This window comes from Felis catus, chromosome E1 (genome assembly GCF_018350175.1).
Source record: "Felis catus isolate Fca126 chromosome E1, F.catus_Fca126_mat1.0, whole genome shotgun sequence".
Classification (NCBI taxonomy): domain Eukaryota; kingdom Metazoa; phylum Chordata; class Mammalia; order Carnivora; family Felidae; genus Felis; species Felis catus.
In genome coordinates this window covers 58424938-58443284 of record NC_058381.1, presented here as the reverse complement: position 1 = coordinate 58443284, position 18347 = coordinate 58424938, and the positions used below count along the sequence as shown (strand labels likewise).

The window sequence follows — 18347 nt, the reverse complement described above, 5'->3', positions numbered from 1 at the left end:
AGAGAAAGTAAAGGGGAACAGGTGTAGCTTTTCCTCCAGAATTTTTACGTGTTTATATCAGAAGCTTCTCTCTTCTCTGCACCTACACCTGGTGACGTTGACTCACTGCGTCTAATTTTTTTTTTTTTAATGTTTATTCTTGAGAGAGACAGAACACAAGTGGGGGAGGGACAGAGAGAGGGGGAGACACGGAGTCCGAAGCAGGCTCCAGGCTCCGAGCCGTCAGCACGGAGCCCGACGCGGGGCTCGAACCCACAGACCGCGGGATCGTGACCTGAGCCGAAGTCGGACGCTCAACCGACGGCCCCCCCCCCCCCCGGCTCCCCTGGCCTGTCATTTTCAAAGCTGAAATGCAGGAAGGAGGCTGCCCTGGAGTCCCTCCAGAGGCGACCTCGGTGGAAGAGGGCAGGCGCGTGAGTGCGTCTTCCCAGGGCAGCGGCAGGAGGCCGCTGGTGCTGTTCTGTTATCAGCACGTCGCCTGGTGATGGCTGTGGCCTCAGCCCAGGACACGCTGCCACCCTTGGAGGCCGGCTTCTCATGAGTCAGATTCCCTCCCACACCCAGGCTACGGGGGAGCTTTTGCACGTGAAGCCGCTTTGCGGAGCACCGATAAAAGAAAGCCTCGAAAGCAAGCGTGTTCTGAGAGTTGGTCTGACAAAAGCATACCCGGCCGGCTCCCTCTGCACCCGGGGGCGCCCAAGGCCTGAGCCCCGGGTTCGCGGCCCTTCCGCCAGAACCAGCCGGTCGCCGTCCCGGGCTCAGGGCCTTCTTCACCCGCCTGAGAGACCCCCGGCTCCTGTCCGGACGCTGGCCCTCTGTCTGGCCTGCCAGTGAACGAAAACCCACACTCGACGGGTGTAGACAAGAACGGTTTGAAAACGTCACCTGACAGGGAGCCCGGAAGCAGGGTCCCAGGGCCTGTCGACTCAGGGGCGTCACGATGTCTGACATCTTCTCGTTGTCCCCGGGGAGTGGAACTTCCCCTCATGTGTCGCCTGTGCTTCTGTCCTGTCCCAGGGTGCTCCCCCAGAAAGGGAAGGGAGGGGTGGGATCATTCTGGATGTTGCTGACTTTTCCTCTGACGTGGTCACCCGATACCGATAAAGACAGACGGACGGTTGCTTAGAAATTCAAAGTCTAACTGAACCAAGCCGTGAGTACGTATTTTCTAAGCCAGTCAAATCATCTTTGCAGAAATGACCGGACAGGTTTTTGGCACAATGTGTGTTTGAGGCGGCCTGGCCTAAAATAGAAGCCTGGCAGAGTGAGTCCCAGTGCTGGTGGTCAGGGCCGAGGTCTAAGCAGGGAGGACTGACCCGGAGGGGACACGCAGGAGGCGGTGCTCCACGCGTGCTGGTGACGGGCCATTTCTTGTTCTGGACGGTGGTCGCGAGCTGTGTGCACACGGCAGGGATGGACCGAGCTCCATTCACCCTTAAGGTCTGTGTTCTCTGCATGTGTGTTGCATTTCAACAAAAAGTGGCCTTGGCATCTCCCCATGCAGGGGTCACACGATGTTCACTGTAAGGGCGGTGGGGGGGCCACAGGCACTCACCTCTCAAGCAGCTGGAGCTTGGGGGGTGACCCACTGGAGACGGAGAGGGTGGCAGAGAATCTCACCTGTCATGAATCCCTGGCTGGAGACCAGCAGAGGCTTTAAAAATGTTTTTCTTAACATTTATTCATTTTTCAAGAGAGAGAAAGAGAGGCAGAGTGTGAGCAGGGCAGGGGCAGGGAGAGAGGGGGAGACACAGAATGGGAAGCGGGCCCCAGGCTCCGAGCTGTCAGCACAGAGCCCGACGCGGGGCTCGAACTCACAGACCGCGAGATCGTGACCTGAGCCGCAGTCGGACGCTGGACCGGCTGAGCCCCCCGCCCCAAGGGGCCCAAAGATCAGCAGAGGCTTCAGCCCCGAGCCCCCAGCACAAGTGGGTGAGCTGCCCGTCTCGCGTGCGGCTCCGTGCACATGAGGACGGGACGAGGGCCGCGGCGGGCCTGGGGAGGCGGGTTGTGGGGTCACGCGTCTGAGAACGGCTGGAACTTGGGTGGCCCCGGGACTCTCTGCCGTTCGAGATCGTCACACCCTGCTCGGGACTTGCCACTAGCACACCAGCCTCGCGTAGATGCCTTCCTGTCATGGGTCACTGGAGTCATTAGGGCCACCCATCCCTCGGGCCACAGGCCTCCGCATCAGCCCCCGCCCCCCCCATTATTTCACTACATCCGTGCAGATGAGGACACTGGGGGAGACTTCCAGGCGACAGGGCTCGCGAGCCCACGGAGTCCAGCGCTTCCTGCGGCCCCAGGGGCCACCAGCGGTTCGCGGCTCGTTCTCCGTCCCGCGTGGCGGCGCGGCCGAGGGTCGGGAGGACGGAGAATCTCAGCGGCGTCGGGAGCGTGGCCCAGACCCAGCCCGTTTCCCTCCACGCTCCCCCAGAGGTGCTCTTGTCCCCCTGCACGGGGGAGGGTGCTGTCACACAGAGGGGGTCACCTGGGTTTAGTCAGCTAAGGGTCCGCCTTCAGATTAGGTCATGATCATGTGGTTCATGAGTTCAAGCCCCATGTTCGACTCTGTGCTGACAGCATGGAGCCCACACTTGAGATGCTCTGCCCTCCCCTTCAAAAATAAATGAACATCGAAAACAATTAAAAACAAAGAAGATAATCAATACTGGTTCAATCGAGCCATCAAGTCAATTATGTGTGCACCCCCCAAATTCACGTTGAAATCCTACCCCCGCCACGAGATGGTGTTAGGAGGTGGGTCCTTTGGTGGGGGAGAGGGGGGGTCAGGTCATGAGGGGACAGCCTCATAGGGGTTAGTGCCCTCGTAAGGGAGACCCCCGAGGGCTCCCTCGCCCCTCTGCCACCGCCGGCCCCCCAGTGTCAGGCATCCAGCCTGCAGACGTGTGAGACAGCTGTTCGCGGTGGGAGCCGCCTGGCACGGTCTGGGGCGTGTTTGTCACAGCGTCCCAGCAGACCGAGACATTGTGACCCATGTGTCACACTGTGTCAGGTGATAACAGCAGGGAACCCCGCGCTCTCTGCTCAATTTCCCGTAAAACTAAACTTACCCTAAGACCTAAGCTCGGTTCCGTGAAAACGATGAATACTGCAGATTTAATGAAGGTATTACACTCAGGCCTCAGGAGGGCCCCGGCACCTTGCCCAGCCCGCTTTGCACAGTGCCCGTGGCAGCCGCCCCCCCCCCCCCCCCCGCGGAGTCCCCACATCGTCACCCGGTCCCACCCCATGTGCTTGACTCCCCCACCTTTTCCCGCCCCTCCCCCGTCTTCCGTGGCTTTGATTTGGTTTGCTCTCCCGCCAGCGGATCTCTGCCTTTGCCAGCCTCCAACGAGGAGCCAAGCTCCCCTCCTGTTTCTCCTCCCGGCTGCCCACGACTCCCAGCCTGGGGTCCGAGGCCAGCAGACTCGTGCCTTGCTGCTCAGATCACCGTGCACGAGTGTGGCTCCCAAGCAAGCAAAGTCCCGGGTGTTGCCAAACCTCTCTTCCCGGGAGCACACGGCTCGAACCTTCCCCTCCTCCCGCCCCGCCCCGTCTTGTGCCCGACGTCCCCCTGGCGAGCCTGAGGAGCTGTCCCCGTGTGTCCGGACACTGTGGCCTGAGGGAGAAGCCGGAACCCCGGCTCCTCTCACGAGCGGCCTCCTGCTGGCCCCCCACCCCGCCTTCCGCCTCAGCCTCCCCGCCAGCCTCTCCCTGGGTGCCCTCTGCCCCTGCCAGCCTGAGCTCGCCACGTCCTGCCCACAAGTCAGGCTGGCTCCCCTCTCCGCCTCGGGCAGGCCCTCCCCTCCCCCTGGCCCAAACCCCACTATTCAAACCCCTTTCTCCTTCCTTTTTGACGGTTACTGACGCACGATCCGGATGCCGTGTAATTCATCCCTTGGAAGGGCACGGCTGCATGATTGACAGCGATATTCACAGCTCTCCAAACGCCTCCACGGTTCATCTTAAAACATTTTCACGGGGGCACCTGGGGGACTCAGTTGCTTAAGCGTCCGACGTCGGCTCACGATCGTGATCTCCGGTTCGTGGGTTCCAGCCCCGCATCGGGCTCTGTGCTGACGGCTCAGAGCCTGGAATCTGCTTTGGATTCTGTCTCTCCCTCTCTCTGCCCCTCCCCCGCTCGTGCTCTGTCTGTCTGTCTGTCTCTCTCTCTCTCTCTCTCTCTCAAAAATAAGCATTTAAAAAATTTTTAAAAACTAAAACATTTCCATCATTTCCGAAAGAAAACCTGTGCCCTTAGCCGGTCCCCGCCGTCTTCCCCTCCCCTCCCCTCCCCTCGGAGCCCTGCAGCCCTAACGGACTCAGTCTCTACAGGCTTACCCGTCGGGTGGAGTGAATCGTGCAGTACGTGGCTGTGTGTGTGGCCGGCTCCTTGCACGGTTTTGAGGCTCATCCCCGTCGTAGCAGGAGTCAGTGCTTCGTGCTTTTCTGTGGCCACATAGTATCCACTTTACGGGTACCCACGTCCCTATCCGGCCATCACAGTGACGGACACTGGGGTTGTTTCCACCTCTCGTTACAACGAATCCACCGTGCACACCGAAGCTTCTCCAGGCGCTTCTCCAGCCCTGCTAACTCCCACCTACCCAGCCCGCGCTACGTGCCAGGCTCCAGACTGCACTCTCGCTCATGCCCGCGAGGGCCGGTCTCCCCGTACCCCGACGGGTGCGGCACAGGCCATCGTTCCCGTGTTACGGATGAGGACACCCGAGTCCGGAGAAGGGAGGAGATTGGCCAACGTCCTGGTGGAAGGAGGACCCCGACACAGGTCTGCTCTGCAACCTGCAACCTCCCCCGCTATTGGGCATTTGGGCATTTACCCCTTGTTTCGGTGGGTCCTGTGTATTTATGGGTCTCCTCGAACTACAAGCGTCTTCCGGATGAGGACCACGTCTCTTGGCCCTTTGGTCGGCCGTCGGGGGGCGGGGGGAGCTCTATGCTTTCTGTCTGCTAAGCATCCTTTCCCTCACCCCCCTCCTGGCTACAGGATGGGCACGTGGTTCAGGCCTGGCCAGTCACGGCCCTTCACTCCACTGGCTACAGTGATTGGCTCAAGGATGGGCACAGGCTCCAAGCCTGGCCAATCAGAGCCTTCCTTGGGTCTTTTGCCATAGCAACGGCTGAGGCCACCTGCTTCCTCTTTGGGACCGGGAGCTATAAGGACCATGAAGCCTGGAGCTGCCCCTGGAAACTTCTTCCTGCCTCCCGGGGACAGTCTACACCAGAATGCCATGCAGATGTTAGAACTGATGCTGCGGGAAGCCATTTGATGGCACCGAAAGATGTTCGCGATACCTTCCCCGGGTTTACAGTAAGCAAGCTACGAAATAGACCGTGCAACATCACTTGCTCTCCGCGTGTTCCTCTACGTATGAAAACATACACACACACGCACACACGCACTCTTTAGAAATGGATGCCAGATGCCAAAATGTGAACAGTGTTTCTTTCCGATCCTACGACTTGGTGTATTTTTTCTTTCTGTTCATCTGAACTTTGAGGCCTCGGCCTGTTAGAAGTTGTTATGCTTGCTCTGTTTTGTTGAAGCCACGGTTCCTGCAGGACCCCCCCCCCCCCGCCCCCAAGAAGTCCTTTCGAGTGCCCTCCTCCCTGGAATTTTTAGGTTCAGCCTGAGTCATGTCGTCTGGGCCTTTTTAGAGCACACAACTTTTCCAACAATCCCATTTTCTGCCCCGGTCCTGGGCGCTCCCCACCCTCGGCGTCTCTGCTCACCTGCCCCACCCCCCTGGGCCTCCAGGCCTGGCCGTCCAGCTGTGCCTGAGTGACGCCATCCCCCAGTGTCTTCCGGACCCTCAGAGAAAGCCAGGCCTTTCACCCCCACCCCCAACCCGCCCTGCTGGGTGCTGTGTTTTCATTCTCAGCTCACAAGGAACCTGCAGAAAATATTTTCTTTGGCAGCCGATTAGGGAGTAGCAGCCCCGGACATGCCTTTCAGGCGACGTCCGAGCCTGGGCCAGCTGCTGGCCTCCACAGCTGCCCCGGGGGCTGTGGCCACGGGCAAGGCCAGGGTTTGGACCTCATCCAGCTCGAGTAAGATTCTCTCCCCCATCAGGTTCTGAGACGTCCCAAGGCCCCACGGCACCCTTCTGGCAGACCAAACCTCTCCCAGGCCACCATGCCAGGGGGTTGGCGTCTGGCCTTCCAGAGGCCCACCCCCTGAGTGCCTTCTCCCTCTGCCACAGGGTTCAAGGGTATGAGGGCCTCCCAGGCAGGGAGTCAAGGGCCTCATGTCCCCCTCCCCGCCCGAGTGTCTCCTTGTGGGGGCCCTGCCTTCCCTCCCTCTTGGAGGGGCTGTTCCCACTCCCCTTCTGAGCAGGCGTGTCCTTCAGATCTAGGCCCTGTCCAGCTGCCTGACCCTGGCTGGCCGGTCAGATCCACGCTGATAAGAACGGGACCCTAGCGGACAATGAACTGGACGACAGGCTTTGAACCAAAGGGCCGGCAGGTTGTAGGGGAGCAGCCAGACCAGGAGAGCCAGGGAGAGGCGAGGGGCCGAGCTGAGTCACCCAGGGGAGCAAGAGGAGGAAGGGGGAAGGAGCCCTGGGGGCTCTCAGGTCCCGGAGGCACAGCTGCACCTGTCAGTCTCACCTCGTTCTCTGCTTCCTTCCAATAAAGCCCACTGTGGCTAAACATCCCACCTGGATATTTATTCCTTAAAGCCCAAAGATCCAGAAGGTTTCACTAGGGCACCTGGGCTTCCCCAGGTGGGAAGAGCCTTCCTCACCCGCCTCCAGGAGGAGGGCGTCCTCCTCTTGTCCCTCCCGCTGGCTGGAAAGCCCCCTTTTCTGCTCATTCCCAAGGGCCTTGAGCTCTTGAAGAAAGTGCTTACCTGGGTCTCCTCCAACCCTGGTGTCCAAGGGAGGGGGTTCAGGGCAGAGAGGCCTTCCGGGTCACAAGCAGAAGTCACCGGGCAGCCTGGTTCAGTGGACCCTGATTGGGCGTATGGCTGGTGGAAAAGAAAAAGGTAGCATATTTTGGAGTGTGGCAGATTTGGGTTTGAATCCTGGGTCCAGCACCTGCCAGTTTATGCAGCCTGCTCTTTGTTGGCCCCGTGACACCAATGGCGTCCAGGACTTGCCACACCCTGGGCCCCCTCCTACACTCTCCTCTAGACAGCACTGCTAGGAGGGTCCCGTTTTTCCAAACAAGGAAGCAGAGATGGGAGAGGTTAAGCGATCGCCCACAAGTTTCTCTCAGCCGGTGATGGGAGAGAAACCCTGATTTTTCTGACTCTGGGGAGCCGGTTTTGCCCTAAGAGAAGAAAAAAAAAGTCTGGTCCTAACATAAACCCTCATGAAATAAAGCTAACGTCCTTCTCTACACAGAGGAAGAGTAGATAACCCTTCCAAAAAAAAAAAAAGCTCTTCCCGTATTTACCCAGGAACTACAACATCTGGGATTTGCTTCAGAAGATCCCACTGGGGCCGGTGCTGATGAGCTGATGGTTCTGGAAGCTGGGGATGGGTGGCTCTCCCTCCATGTGAGTATGCTTGCAAGGTTTCATAATACAATGTTTTTTTTTAAAGTAGCAAGAAGGAACACGGCCAGGGTGGAGAAGCGGTCTTGCGAAGGATGTCAAGGTGCAGACAGCGAGCCCCGAGTCCCGCCAGGAAGGGAGCCCCGAGCCCCTCCCCACGGCCCGCCGCCAGCCGTGCCCCCTCCCCACGCCTCTCCCTGTTGACTCCCTTGTGGTCCAAGAACCCTCGGCTCTGAGTAATGAATGTGCACTCTCTCGGCGGGACATGTGTTTCCAATCATTCTCCGCAGTGAGTGACCACCGACGGCTGCTGCCTGTCTGTCCCCCACCTCGTATCTTCAGATCCGCCATGACCACAGCCCCGGCCCAGCTCCCACCCCAGGTCTGCGCGGAGACCCCCCCCAGCCCCCCATGCCCTCCCGCCCATGTGACTTCACGCAAGCAGGCTTGCGTCTGGAAGAGAGTCCTCTGCACCACCCCTGCCCCCGATGGGACAACTCCGACCACCCTGTAGGTCTCGTTTATCCCAGCGAGCGTCCCAGACCACCTGGCCCCGCCCTCCGCCGATGCCCTTCACCTGCTTGTACTTGTTTCTGTCCGCGTTTCTGCTAACGGCCGGTTGCTGCTGGAGGAAAAACCGGGCCACGTCTGTTCCCTCTGGGCGCCCGGCACCTGCACAGGCCTGGCAGATGGCGGGTGCCCAACACATCCTCACTGAATCGATGAACGAACAAATGAGCCATAACCTTAAGGAGCAGGGAGTCGAGGGGAAGACAGACACAAAGACGAGTAACCTGCTAGGGGACACGCAAGGGGCCTAAGGAGGCCAGACAGTGAGCTATGACCGGGTCATGTCCATCCCCGCTCCCTCTTAGGGCGACTCATTCTCCACGCAACTCCACTGGGCGCTGCCTTCGGCTGGCTGGGCCCGCGGCCTGGGGCACAGCGAGGAGGGATCTTGGGCCACACCAAGGCTCGGTGGGGAAGGAGTGCTCGGGTCTGCTGGAGGTCGGGGGTCGGGGAACGCGGGCGCCCCCCCCCCACGTCCCCGAGGAGTCAGACCACAGTCCGATGCGATAGGGGAGCAATGACGAGGACCCACAGCGCGCTCGGTGCAGGAACATCACCACCCCCAGACCCCAGCGCCTCCCCCGTGGGCATCTAGGTCACACTTGTTGGGGGTGTGCTGAGTGGCAGCTGGAGGATGCAGGGGACACTCAGGTGGCTGGCTCTCAGGCTTCTCTCTGGGGCCAGGAACCCTAGGACAGAGCTTGGGGGTCCCCGGGAAGAGGAGAGAAGCAGGGGGATATGGTGTGGAACCGCTCCCATGGTCCCACCTGCCTCTGGGGGCTGGACCGTCCCTTTGGCGTCAGACGCAGTCACCAAAGGGTGTGGAGCCCGGCAGGTCCCCCCAGCCAAGGAGGGGCTGAAGGTGCCAATGGGCCAGACCCAAACTCCAGAAACCATCTGGAGATGGCCATAAGGACCCAACGACTCACTTTCTAAGGAGCTGCGTTTCTCCTTGCCTCTCATGGCTCTGCTGTCTTCCGATCTTTTCGTTGATGACCCGGGCCACCCCACCCCTGCTCTCTCTCCTGTTCTGGCGTTTCAGCTCAAGGTTGAACGAGCGCCCTTAGGGATTCTCACCCCGTACTCCCTGGGTGCCGTCTCGGGGCTGGGACCGAGCCCGTACATGCCAGGGCTGGTCACGGAGCCTCACGGAAGGCGGCAAGAGCCTGGACCGGTGCTGGCCACCGGGCGAACCTTCAGCATCCCGGAGAAGAGAGGGCCAGGGGAGAGGAGGGGAGGGAAGGAGAGACAGGAGAACAGGAAGAAAAATAGGATGGGGAGAGGGAAGGAGAGAGAAAGGAAATTCTTGGGCACTGTCCTAATCATAGCCTTGAAATGAAATTTACTGCTGCACTCAGCATGGGGACGCCAGCCAGCACCAACCCCCCTTCTGTTTGGATTAGGCGATGACATCATGGCCACGGCCAATCACTGCCAGCACCAAAGAAGCGGAGGATGGTGGGGGGAAACCTGAGCCTCCAGCCGCCCCCCCCCCCACTCCCCGTGCTTCCAGGGAGGGGAACCTGAAACCAGCAGAAGTCAGTCTCAACACACCCCTGCTGAGCTGGGCCCGCCACTCCGGCTGCCCTGCTCCCTGCCAGCACCTGGTCCCCGGGCCCCACCAGCTGAGGCTGCCTCCCGGAGCAGGCCAGGGGCGGACGCAGCAGTGCCGGGTTCCCGTCTCCGCTCTACTCGCTGGCCCTGCTCCCCGACCCGCCCGTGTGAAGGAGGCACATGACACATGCCCGGGGCCAAAGGCAAGGGCTTGGGCACGAGAGAGCACAGAGCAGGCGGCGTGAGAGCGTGAGAGCCGGCTCTGGTCGGGTTCACCCTGCTCTGTGTTTTGCGGCGACAGAGTCAAAGTGTGGGTCGGCGGGGAGCCCACGCTGGGGGCCTGCCCCCGCCGTGCCTCGCGGGCCGGGAGACCCTTCTGCGTCAAGGCCACTGTGCCGAGAGGCAGTGCCGGCTCAGAATCCGGGTGGGACGAGGTCCGCGAAGGCTTCGGCCCAGGGGACACGGCGGGGTGGCATCAGCCCGCCTCCCCGGGGGGGACGGGAGTGTGATCGCTGCTCCCAGATGGCTCAGGGGTGGCCAGTGACTTCACGGGCTGCCTGCTCACAAAGCAACAGCCTCCCTCGCACCCTCCCTCTCTCTTTCTGGAGTTACTCTAGACTGGATCAGAGCAGCACGGGCAGGCGGTGTTGGGACGGCATCCAGGCCTGTGGGACCTGTGCCCTGCGGAGCAGGCGGGCGGGCGGGCAAGGCCGGCATCCAGGCAGGCGTGCAAGGTGGGTGCCTGGACTCCGGCTGCCTTTCCCCACGGGGCGCCTGCCCGGGAGGAGGCAGACAGTGAAGGAGAGAGAGGCCAAGCCCTTGCCTCTGTCCTGCAGGATGGCATAAAATAGCAAAGGAAACCCCGTGGGGAGGCAGGGGCTGAGGGAGTGTAGGTGACCGCGTGGGATCATCGAAGTACCTGGCTTGGGGAGCTGGAGCCAGGACAAGCCTTGAGAGAGCCAGGCAGAGAGCCTAGAAAGTATCCAGATTTCGGCCCCAGGAGATACCCGTCGAATCTGCATCTGAAAATTGCCTTCCTCGCCCCAGGGGCAGGATGTGACGCTCATCCTGGGTCACCAGGTCCCATCACCTAGAGAAACTCCACGAACTTTCTGGCCAACACCCTCTTACATACTCTGTCCACGCATATGTGTAATTTCACGTAAACGAAACACCGTGCATACTGTTTCCTCAGGGACGCTTGGAGAAAACAAACCCTTGAAATACGCCTTGCCCTCCCTGTGTCCCCCGAGGGCCGATGTGGACACACGGATACGCCGTCCTGCGCAGCTACCTCCCGAGAGCATGATTGTGTCTCTACAAAAACGGAGCCTTGTTGATCTGCTCTGCATTTGCTTTTCTTGAGCCTGAAGGTTTTATTGGTTTCCCTAAGCTAGTGGTTATCAACCAGGCGGTTTTGGTCCCACCCAGGGACATTAGGCAATGTCTGCAGACATGTTTGGTTGTCACAACTTGGTGGTGGTGGTGGGGGGGGGGGGGACCCTTGGCATTCAGGGGGTGGAGAAGAGGGATGTTGCTCAACACCTCACAGCGCACAGGGCGCGCCCCTCCCCCACCGGAGATCAATCTGGCCCAGAGATCGGCGTCACCGAGGCAGAGAAGTCAGCCCTGGCCGCAGAGGGTTAATAATTTAATTAATGAGCAAATAGGAACATGGACCGTCCTTATAGCGTCTGCTGCTGGTCGTTAAGACGCTGACTGTGCAGAGAGCCACAGCCCATATTCTGGCCACAGTCGGACTCAGCTTCTTGTCACCGTGCATGTCCTGCGGTAAACAGCCCCACCAAGGAACACAGAGGACAGATATCTGGGCGGATGCAGCGGGTGGCGGGGGGGGGGGGGGGTGGGGAGGGAGGGGAGTACCACCTGCCTTCTATGGTCATGAGTCAGATGCCCAGAGTGGACAGGGGCCCGTCGTGACCCTGATCCCTCTCTGGGGGCCACCCATCACACAACCACAGAAACCTCCCAGATGGTCAGGTGTACGGACAAGCACCCCCCCCCCCCCCTGATCCGGGAGCTGCCCGAGACATCGCCGCTGTTCTGTATCTAGCCTCCTGGGCATGTGGGGCCAACTGTAATGCCTGTAAGTTACACGGAGCGTTTGGCTCTCTGGAACCTGCCGGAAGGAGGTGGAGGCTTCAGCTCCGCTCCAGCTGCCTCTCGGGAGAGAACACTCCATGCTCAGGAGGCAGGAGATCTCCTCCAAACTGAGAGAGTGAGTCTACGGAGAAGACGCACTCCCAGGGCTCTCCCAGTGCTGGGTGGACAGAGCCTGGCTCTCCTGGGCCTGCTGCCCGGGGCCCGTGAGGTCACTCTGACTCTGTTTACCTGACAGGAGCAGGAGGGAGGAGCCATTGGCATTTCCTCCTGGCTCCCGACAGTGTTTACTCTGTCAGGCCAAGCCCGGGACACGTTTGCTGGGTGTGCCCCGACACGGGTAGGACGGGCAGCGGCTCTGGAGGACCGTGCATTGGAAAAGTCTCTTGGTGAGGGAGGCAGGGGCAAGCTGTGTTTCTGGTAGACGGTGGTGGGCCCACGAGTGTGGTCTGAGGGTCCCGGAAGTCCCCCCGCCCCGGCTGGCCCGGCAGGTCTGCTTCCCCCTGTCTGTCCTAAGACTCAGCCCAGAGTCAGGCTCTGGGGGCAGATACGAGCCCAAGGCCAGAAGGCGAAATCAGAATGGATCCCCGGGGGGAATGGGCCACGGTCTCCTGCGTGGCTCCCCTACTGGCCCACTCCCCCAATATCAACGTCGAGGAGGCTGGGTAGGAGCAAAGGTGACAGAGGGAGCTACCAGCGGCCCGGGGCCTCCTCCCTCCCCACTCTGCATGGATGTGGGCCATGCAGACCCTGTCCTCCTTCTGGGGGCGTGGTCAGAGCGCAGCCTCGCCTGGCTGTTGATGTTCTACAGCACGTAGCAGAGAGAGCGCTCTTGCGATGGGGCGTGTGAAAGATCACGCTGTTGACATCAGCAGCCAGGTTCTAATCTCCTCCTATCCTCAGTACCTTCCTCACCTGAGGCCTCAGTTTCCTGAGTTGGAAGACAGCACCTGGAAGGCTGGCCAAGGCTGCAAAGAGGAACAGAGAGGCAATCAGGCGGCAGTCAGATGGCTGGAGCCGGTGGCGTGGAGATGGGGGGTGGGGGGGGGCGGCTGCTGGGCCCGCATGAGAGTCATTCGATGTGGGGTGGCTCTCAGTAACAGCCAGCACATGCACCAGATTTTAGAGACCAGGTCAGCCATTCAGAGCAATCCGTTAGGAAGGGGGTTCAATCACCATTCTGCGGGTGCGGAGGGCGTGGCCGGACCGCGAGGCGGCTGGGCTGCTGAGTCTGAGGTCTGCTGGTGCCCTCTGCCCCCACTCCAACCTTTCAGAGAGGTACCTGCGCTGCCCATCTGCTAAAAACCCTCCAAAAGCTCCAAACTCAAAATAAAAGGTGCGTCCCCTCCCCTCCCAGCCCCTCTGACAGCAAATGGGTCCTAGCTGGCCCCTTTTCCCTCACTTCCCCCTCCTTCACTGGCTCAGGGGTCTTTGCACCCACTGCCCATGGGACTTTTGCCTGTTCTGTGGGTTTCTGAATGCCCTGCTCCTAGGACAGTGTCCCTCTGTAGATGCTCCAGTGAGCACTGTGGATGGAAGGGAGGAAGGAAGACCAGGTCTCTTATTTCCACCCTGGGGCAGCTGGTGTGGCCCCGCTCACCTCTCGCACGGCCATCGAACCTACCTCTGGGATCCTCATCACCCTCACCTATACCTGACTGCTCAGGTGTACGTCTTGCCTAAAAGACAGGGCGCCCCTAAGTTGTCTGTTTCATAAACTGACAAATCGATTTTGGATTCTGCAAATTTCAGCAGCATTTTGGTTGTGCCTGTCACAATGAAAGGATGTGGGGGGGGAAATGTTACAGTTTTCTGAATTCACGACTAGAGATCGGACACCATCTCAAAACGACACAATTCTACTTTATGCGAACAAAAGCTGGAAAAGTGACTTTGGGTTTGTCAGGGTGCTAAAAATAACCACTCTGCCTATTTATCTTTGCTCCCAGTTGTGTGCTGCAAAGCGCACACAAACAGAGGGAAACCATTTTCTCCCAGCCTTCCAGTATTTTCCAGTTTCCTATTGAAAGTCAGCATCACACAGTTGCACGAGCAATTACTCCTTAACTGTGCCCATTTCCTGCACTTACAGCCCTCCTAGATAACACACACCCTGCGGGCAGGAGGGAGGTCCTGTGTATAACACCACCACCAACCGCAGAGGGGCTCGGGGGCAGCCTCGGTGACAGACAGGTACACAGGGACCCTGGTGGCCACAGTTGGCATGCCATCTGCGCCTCCAAGATCCCGGCCTTTCCTGGAACACAGAACTGTTTTGGGAAAAGTCCTTCAGCCCCACATTTGTGGGCTAAGGGAGGAAACTGTGAGCAGAGCCCAGCAAACGCTTTCCATCCAATCCTACTGCGTCCTGAACTCCAAGGCCCACCCCCCACTGGCTCTTGTTGGCTGGTCAAAAATATGGCCAGTTTATATAAAATCCTGTTTTGTTCATAGTAACCACTCCCCCTCCCCCTCCATCTGAACTGGTCAACCGCACTTAAAATTCTAAGACCTGCATTTGAGACAGGAATCTTCACGAAGCTTCCTGAGGCCACCTACCAAGGGGGGCATGGGCAGGGGGCGGCGGGGAATGACCCCTGCTCTGAAGCGCACACATCCCTTTGGCTCCGTCCCTAGCCGAGGGACCCCAGGGGTGGAAGGGAATCAGGCAGCGTACGCCTCCAAGCCGGAGGGGAAGGGGCAGTCGGCGGGCGCCTGGTGCCGTTGAGGGGTGGGCTGCGAGTCCCAAGTGCTGAGTCAGGGCCCCGTGGGCGCTGCCCGCCCCGCGGCTGCCACCCCAACCTCGGGCGATCTCGGGGGGCGCCGGGGGGAGGGGGGCTGCGGGGCGCGGCCGGGGGCCAGGTGCGCAGCTGCGGGCGGGGGTGGGGGCCAGACGTGTCCGCCGGTCTGGGCACAACAAAGCCGAGTTTGGGGGAGGGCGGGGAGGCGCGGGAGGCGCGCGGGGAGGGGGCGGCCCGGAGCTGCCGGAGCCGCATTGGCCGCCCGCCACCGGGGGGCGGAGCCGGCTCGCCCCGGAGCGCAATAAAAGGCCGGCTCGGCCCGCGCCCGCAGCGCACGCATCCATAGAAGGCAGTGGAAGCCGCCGGCGCCGGGTCGCGCGCTCGCTCGCTCGCCCGCCCGCCCGCCCGCCCGCCTCGCCGCCCCCACCCGTCTCCTCGCCGCCGCGTGAGCCGCGCCCCACGCCCCGCGCGCCCCCCTCTCCGGCCCGCGACAAAGACCCGGGAAAGTTTGCGCGGGCGAGCGCGGGCCAGGTGCGGAGGGCGCGCCCGCGGAGCGCAGCGAGCCCCGCGCGGCCCCGGCGCGCCCAGAGGCCAGCGCCCGCAGAGCCGGCGGAGGCGGCCGAGCCCCGCGCCCCGCGCCCCGCGCCCCCGCCCGCCATGGGCTCCGCGGCCCGCAGCCTGCGGCTCGCGCTGGGCCTGCTGCTGCTGCTGGGGACGCTGCTGCGCCGGGCCGACGCCTGCAGCTGCTCCCCGGTGCACCCGCAACAGGCGTTTTGCAATGCAGACGTAGGTAAGGACGGCGACCCCGCCCCGGCCCGGTGCCCGCCTCCCCGAGGGTCCGCGGGCGCCCCGCCCGCCCGCAGCTGGCCGAGGGGCCCACGCCCCGGACCCTGGCCCTCGGGCCTTCTCGAATCCTGCAAGTGGACGCCAAAATCGCACTTTTTTTTCCCACCCCCTTCCGTCTCCCTTTCTTTGCTTCTCTGCCGAGATGCTTCTCAACCTCAAAATTCCACCGAAATTCCGCTGCAGCTCCAGCCCCAGAGAAGGGAGCCAGGGAACGGATCGGGTTTTGGCAGGCGGAGGGCCCTGGGATGCCAGCGCGGGGGGCGGGGAGAGTGGGGGGACACAGCGTGGGACGGGGAGAGTTCCGGCGCCGGGGGGCTGGAGGCCTGGGGACCCCGGGAGAAACTTGCACGGATAACATGGAGCTGGCCTTCTGTGGCCTGGAGCTGAGTGCCAAAGGGCTTCTCTGCCTGGGCCCCTCCCTCCAGCCCCGTTTGGGGGTTCGCAGGATTAAACTGGGGCAGAGTGGAAGCTTCCCTCCTCTGGCCGGCTTCCCTGCGCTCAGAGGGGCAGCCCTGAGAGGCAGCTAGAGCCCCAAAGGCAGCTCCTTAATCTGCACCCTGCCCAGGGGGCACCCAACCCAGGGCCGAGGGAGGAGGGTCTTTGAGTGGTTTGCACCCGGTGAGTGGTTTTTCAGGACATGCACAAGAACCGAGGCTGTGTGGGGCAAGTGGGGTTGTGTGGCTGTTTAGAATCCTCAAGAAAATATCTGTTACCCCCAGGACTCCTTACCCCACCCCCCCCAAGTGGTGGGAGCAGGCAAGGGAGGGAGGAGAAGCCAGATACTAGGTGTGATCCACGCAGGGGCTGGGACAAGTGGGGAGAAGCCAGCAGAAATGGGAGGAACCAGCTGGGCCCCAGAGGTTTCCATGCAGGCCTCCAACTGCCCTGGTGAGGGTCAGCCTGGTTCTCCTGGGCCAAGTTCAGTTGAGCCGGAAGGACAGATGCCCAGCAGGTGGGCCACTGCAGCCCCCTATCCTGCCCTCCCCCCCCACCACCCCCAGGCTTTTCAACAGGTTTATGTTCTGCTCCTGAGTCTCAGCCAGCCAAGCATCCTGTTGCCAGGCCACATGTGGTGGGGCTGGCCGCCCTCACCTGTGCAGACGCAGAGCCAGGGTCTCTGGGTTTCTTCTGTTGTCAGCCATGCCCTTCTCATCCCCCCCCACCCCCATGGCTGCTGGCCACACCCCAGTTGGCCCTCTGAGCTGTTGCCAGCCCAGGAAGCGTTCGTGGGTTCTTATCTGTGGGCCTCACATGGCTCTGGCCACCTGGGCGTGGGACGTGGTCCATGCTTATGGACTAGTTTTCCGTAAAACCCGAGTTGGGGGGAGGTAAGGTCGGCTCCCCGATTTGGCTTTGGTGCTCAGCAGGATTTGAGGGCGATGCACATCGGCCTCCTTCTGGGGTGTCTGCTGGGAGTCCCGGCCTGGCCAGGCCCCTTTGCTAAGAGCGAGGCCATACTTCTGACCATCAGGCCGTGGGGCAGGATGGTCCCAAGGCCCAGAAGGAACCGAGTCTTGCAAGGTGCTTGGGCTTGGTTCGCAGGCACCAAGCAGGAAGGGGCTGGCCCTGGAGACCACCTCACACTCTTTGGCCCCGGAGGGAGAATTCCTGGCCTTGTCCTGGCCCAGTAAGCTGAGGCAGCAAAGGGTCGGGGTCGAGGGGCTTCTTGCTTTGTGGTTCCTCTCTCTTCCGCCTGGATCTCCTGGCATTTGTGTCCCAATTCTCCAAATCAGAAGCATCGGAGATCCTAGACTTTTAACCCCGTCTCAGCTCGGAGGCCGGTCGGGGAACCGACGCCAGACTTGCATTGCGACGCCCAGTTCGTTCGATTCCCGTGGCTGCTGTAGCGAATCACCAGAAACTGGGGGGTGAAGGGGGGGTGCTTAAAACAACAGGAATTGCTTCTCTCCCAGTGTAGGGACCCAGAGCCCCAGATCAAGGTGTGGGCGGGATTGGCCCCTTCCGGGGGCCCCGAGGGGGAATTCGCTCTAGGTCTCTCTCACAGCTTGGTCTGGCTGCTGGTGCTCCTTAGCTTGTGGACGCGTCCCTCCAGCCTGCGCTCTGTCTTTACGTGGGTCCGTCTGTGCGCGCGTCTGTCCAAATCTCTCTCTCCTTAGAAAGACCCCGGTCAGTGAGTTTAGGGCCCACTTGAATCCAGCATGACATCATCTTAACGTGATCACATCTGCAGAGACCCTATTTCCAAATAAGGTCACGTACGCAGGTTTCTGGGTGGACCTGAATTTTAGGGGGAAGCTCGTCACACACCGGCTGCCCCGGTCGGCCCCTCTGTGTTCGATCTCCTTGGGATACAGGGCCGAGGCACCCCAGGGTGGCCGTGGAGTAAACCTCACGGTGAAGGCCGTGGCCCTTCTGTGTCTGCTTCTCTTTCAAGTCCTGCTTGTATTCCCCACTCTGGCCCAGAACCGAGTTGCCTGGGGCTCTTTTAGAGACCACTCAAGGCTGGGTCCCTTTGTAAATACAGAGGGCCGGGCCTGGACCTCAGCTCTTGTGGTTTTAAAAGCTCCACAGGTGATTCCGTGCCACCACGGCCGGCTGTGGCCGCGACCCAGGGGCCCGTGAAGGGTGATGGCCTCACGCACACTGGGGTTACTAAACGCTGACCTTGAATGTGCTGTGCTGGCTCCTTTAATTGTCGGCTGGACGCAGGCTCGTTAACTGGCTTGGTGTCTACGAGAGGCGGTTGGCTTAAGAAATAGTCCGATCTCTGTCTGCCTGCCTGTGTAAGGATTTCTGGGAGCTTGTTGGACCAGAACTGTGCTCAGGAAAAGGAGCTCATGATGAGGTTGTGAAATTTATGATGAAGGGAGCAGTAGGTAAGACCTGGGTCCCTCCTGGAAGGCCTTGTTCCCCATCCTTTCCAGGCAAATGAGGACAAACGGGAAACGTTTCCTGTCTCAGCCCTGCTCCCATGTGCTGCTGGCCCGTCTCCTACCACCTAATGGAGTCCGTGGCCGTCTACCGCGAGCCTG

General features: G+C 60.9%; 1 protein-coding gene and 2 long non-coding RNA genes across 6 annotated transcripts in view; 2 read left to right on the top strand and 1 right to left on the bottom strand.

Moving 5' to 3' along the window:
- Positions 1-323: 323 nt before the first annotated feature.
- On the bottom strand, positions 324-9586 carry LOC111557805. 4 transcript variants are annotated; one of them, XR_006589994.1, is made up of 5 exons: positions 8100-9585; positions 7423-7534; positions 6875-6991; positions 2492-2617; positions 324-2131 (listed from the first exon to the last, which is right to left on the bottom strand). It is a non-coding gene; the product is annotated as an uncharacterized LOC111557805 (long non-coding RNA). The 4 variants fall into 4 exon arrangements; XR_002738134.2 differs by lacking the exon at positions 324-2131 and having other exon boundaries at positions 2303-2617; positions 8100-8268; positions 9022-9582; XR_002738133.2 differs by lacking the exon at positions 324-2131 and having other exon boundaries at positions 2303-2617; positions 8100-9586.
- On the top strand, positions 4139-5483 carry LOC123382109. Its single transcript, XR_006590009.1, has 2 exons — positions 4139-4792; positions 5139-5483. It is a non-coding gene; the product is annotated as an uncharacterized LOC123382109 (long non-coding RNA).
- Positions 9587-15137: 5551 nt separating the features above from the next.
- The window catches only part of TIMP2 (TIMP metallopeptidase inhibitor 2), a 48367-nt gene continuing 45157 nt past the window's right edge, over positions 15138-18347 (top strand). Inside the window, exon 1 of the mRNA XM_003997248.5 lies at positions 15138-15298. Coding sequence (XP_003997297.3) covers positions 15166-15298 — 133 coding nt within the window. The 5' untranslated portion in view covers positions 15138-15165. The remainder of the gene's footprint in view (positions 15299-18347) is intronic.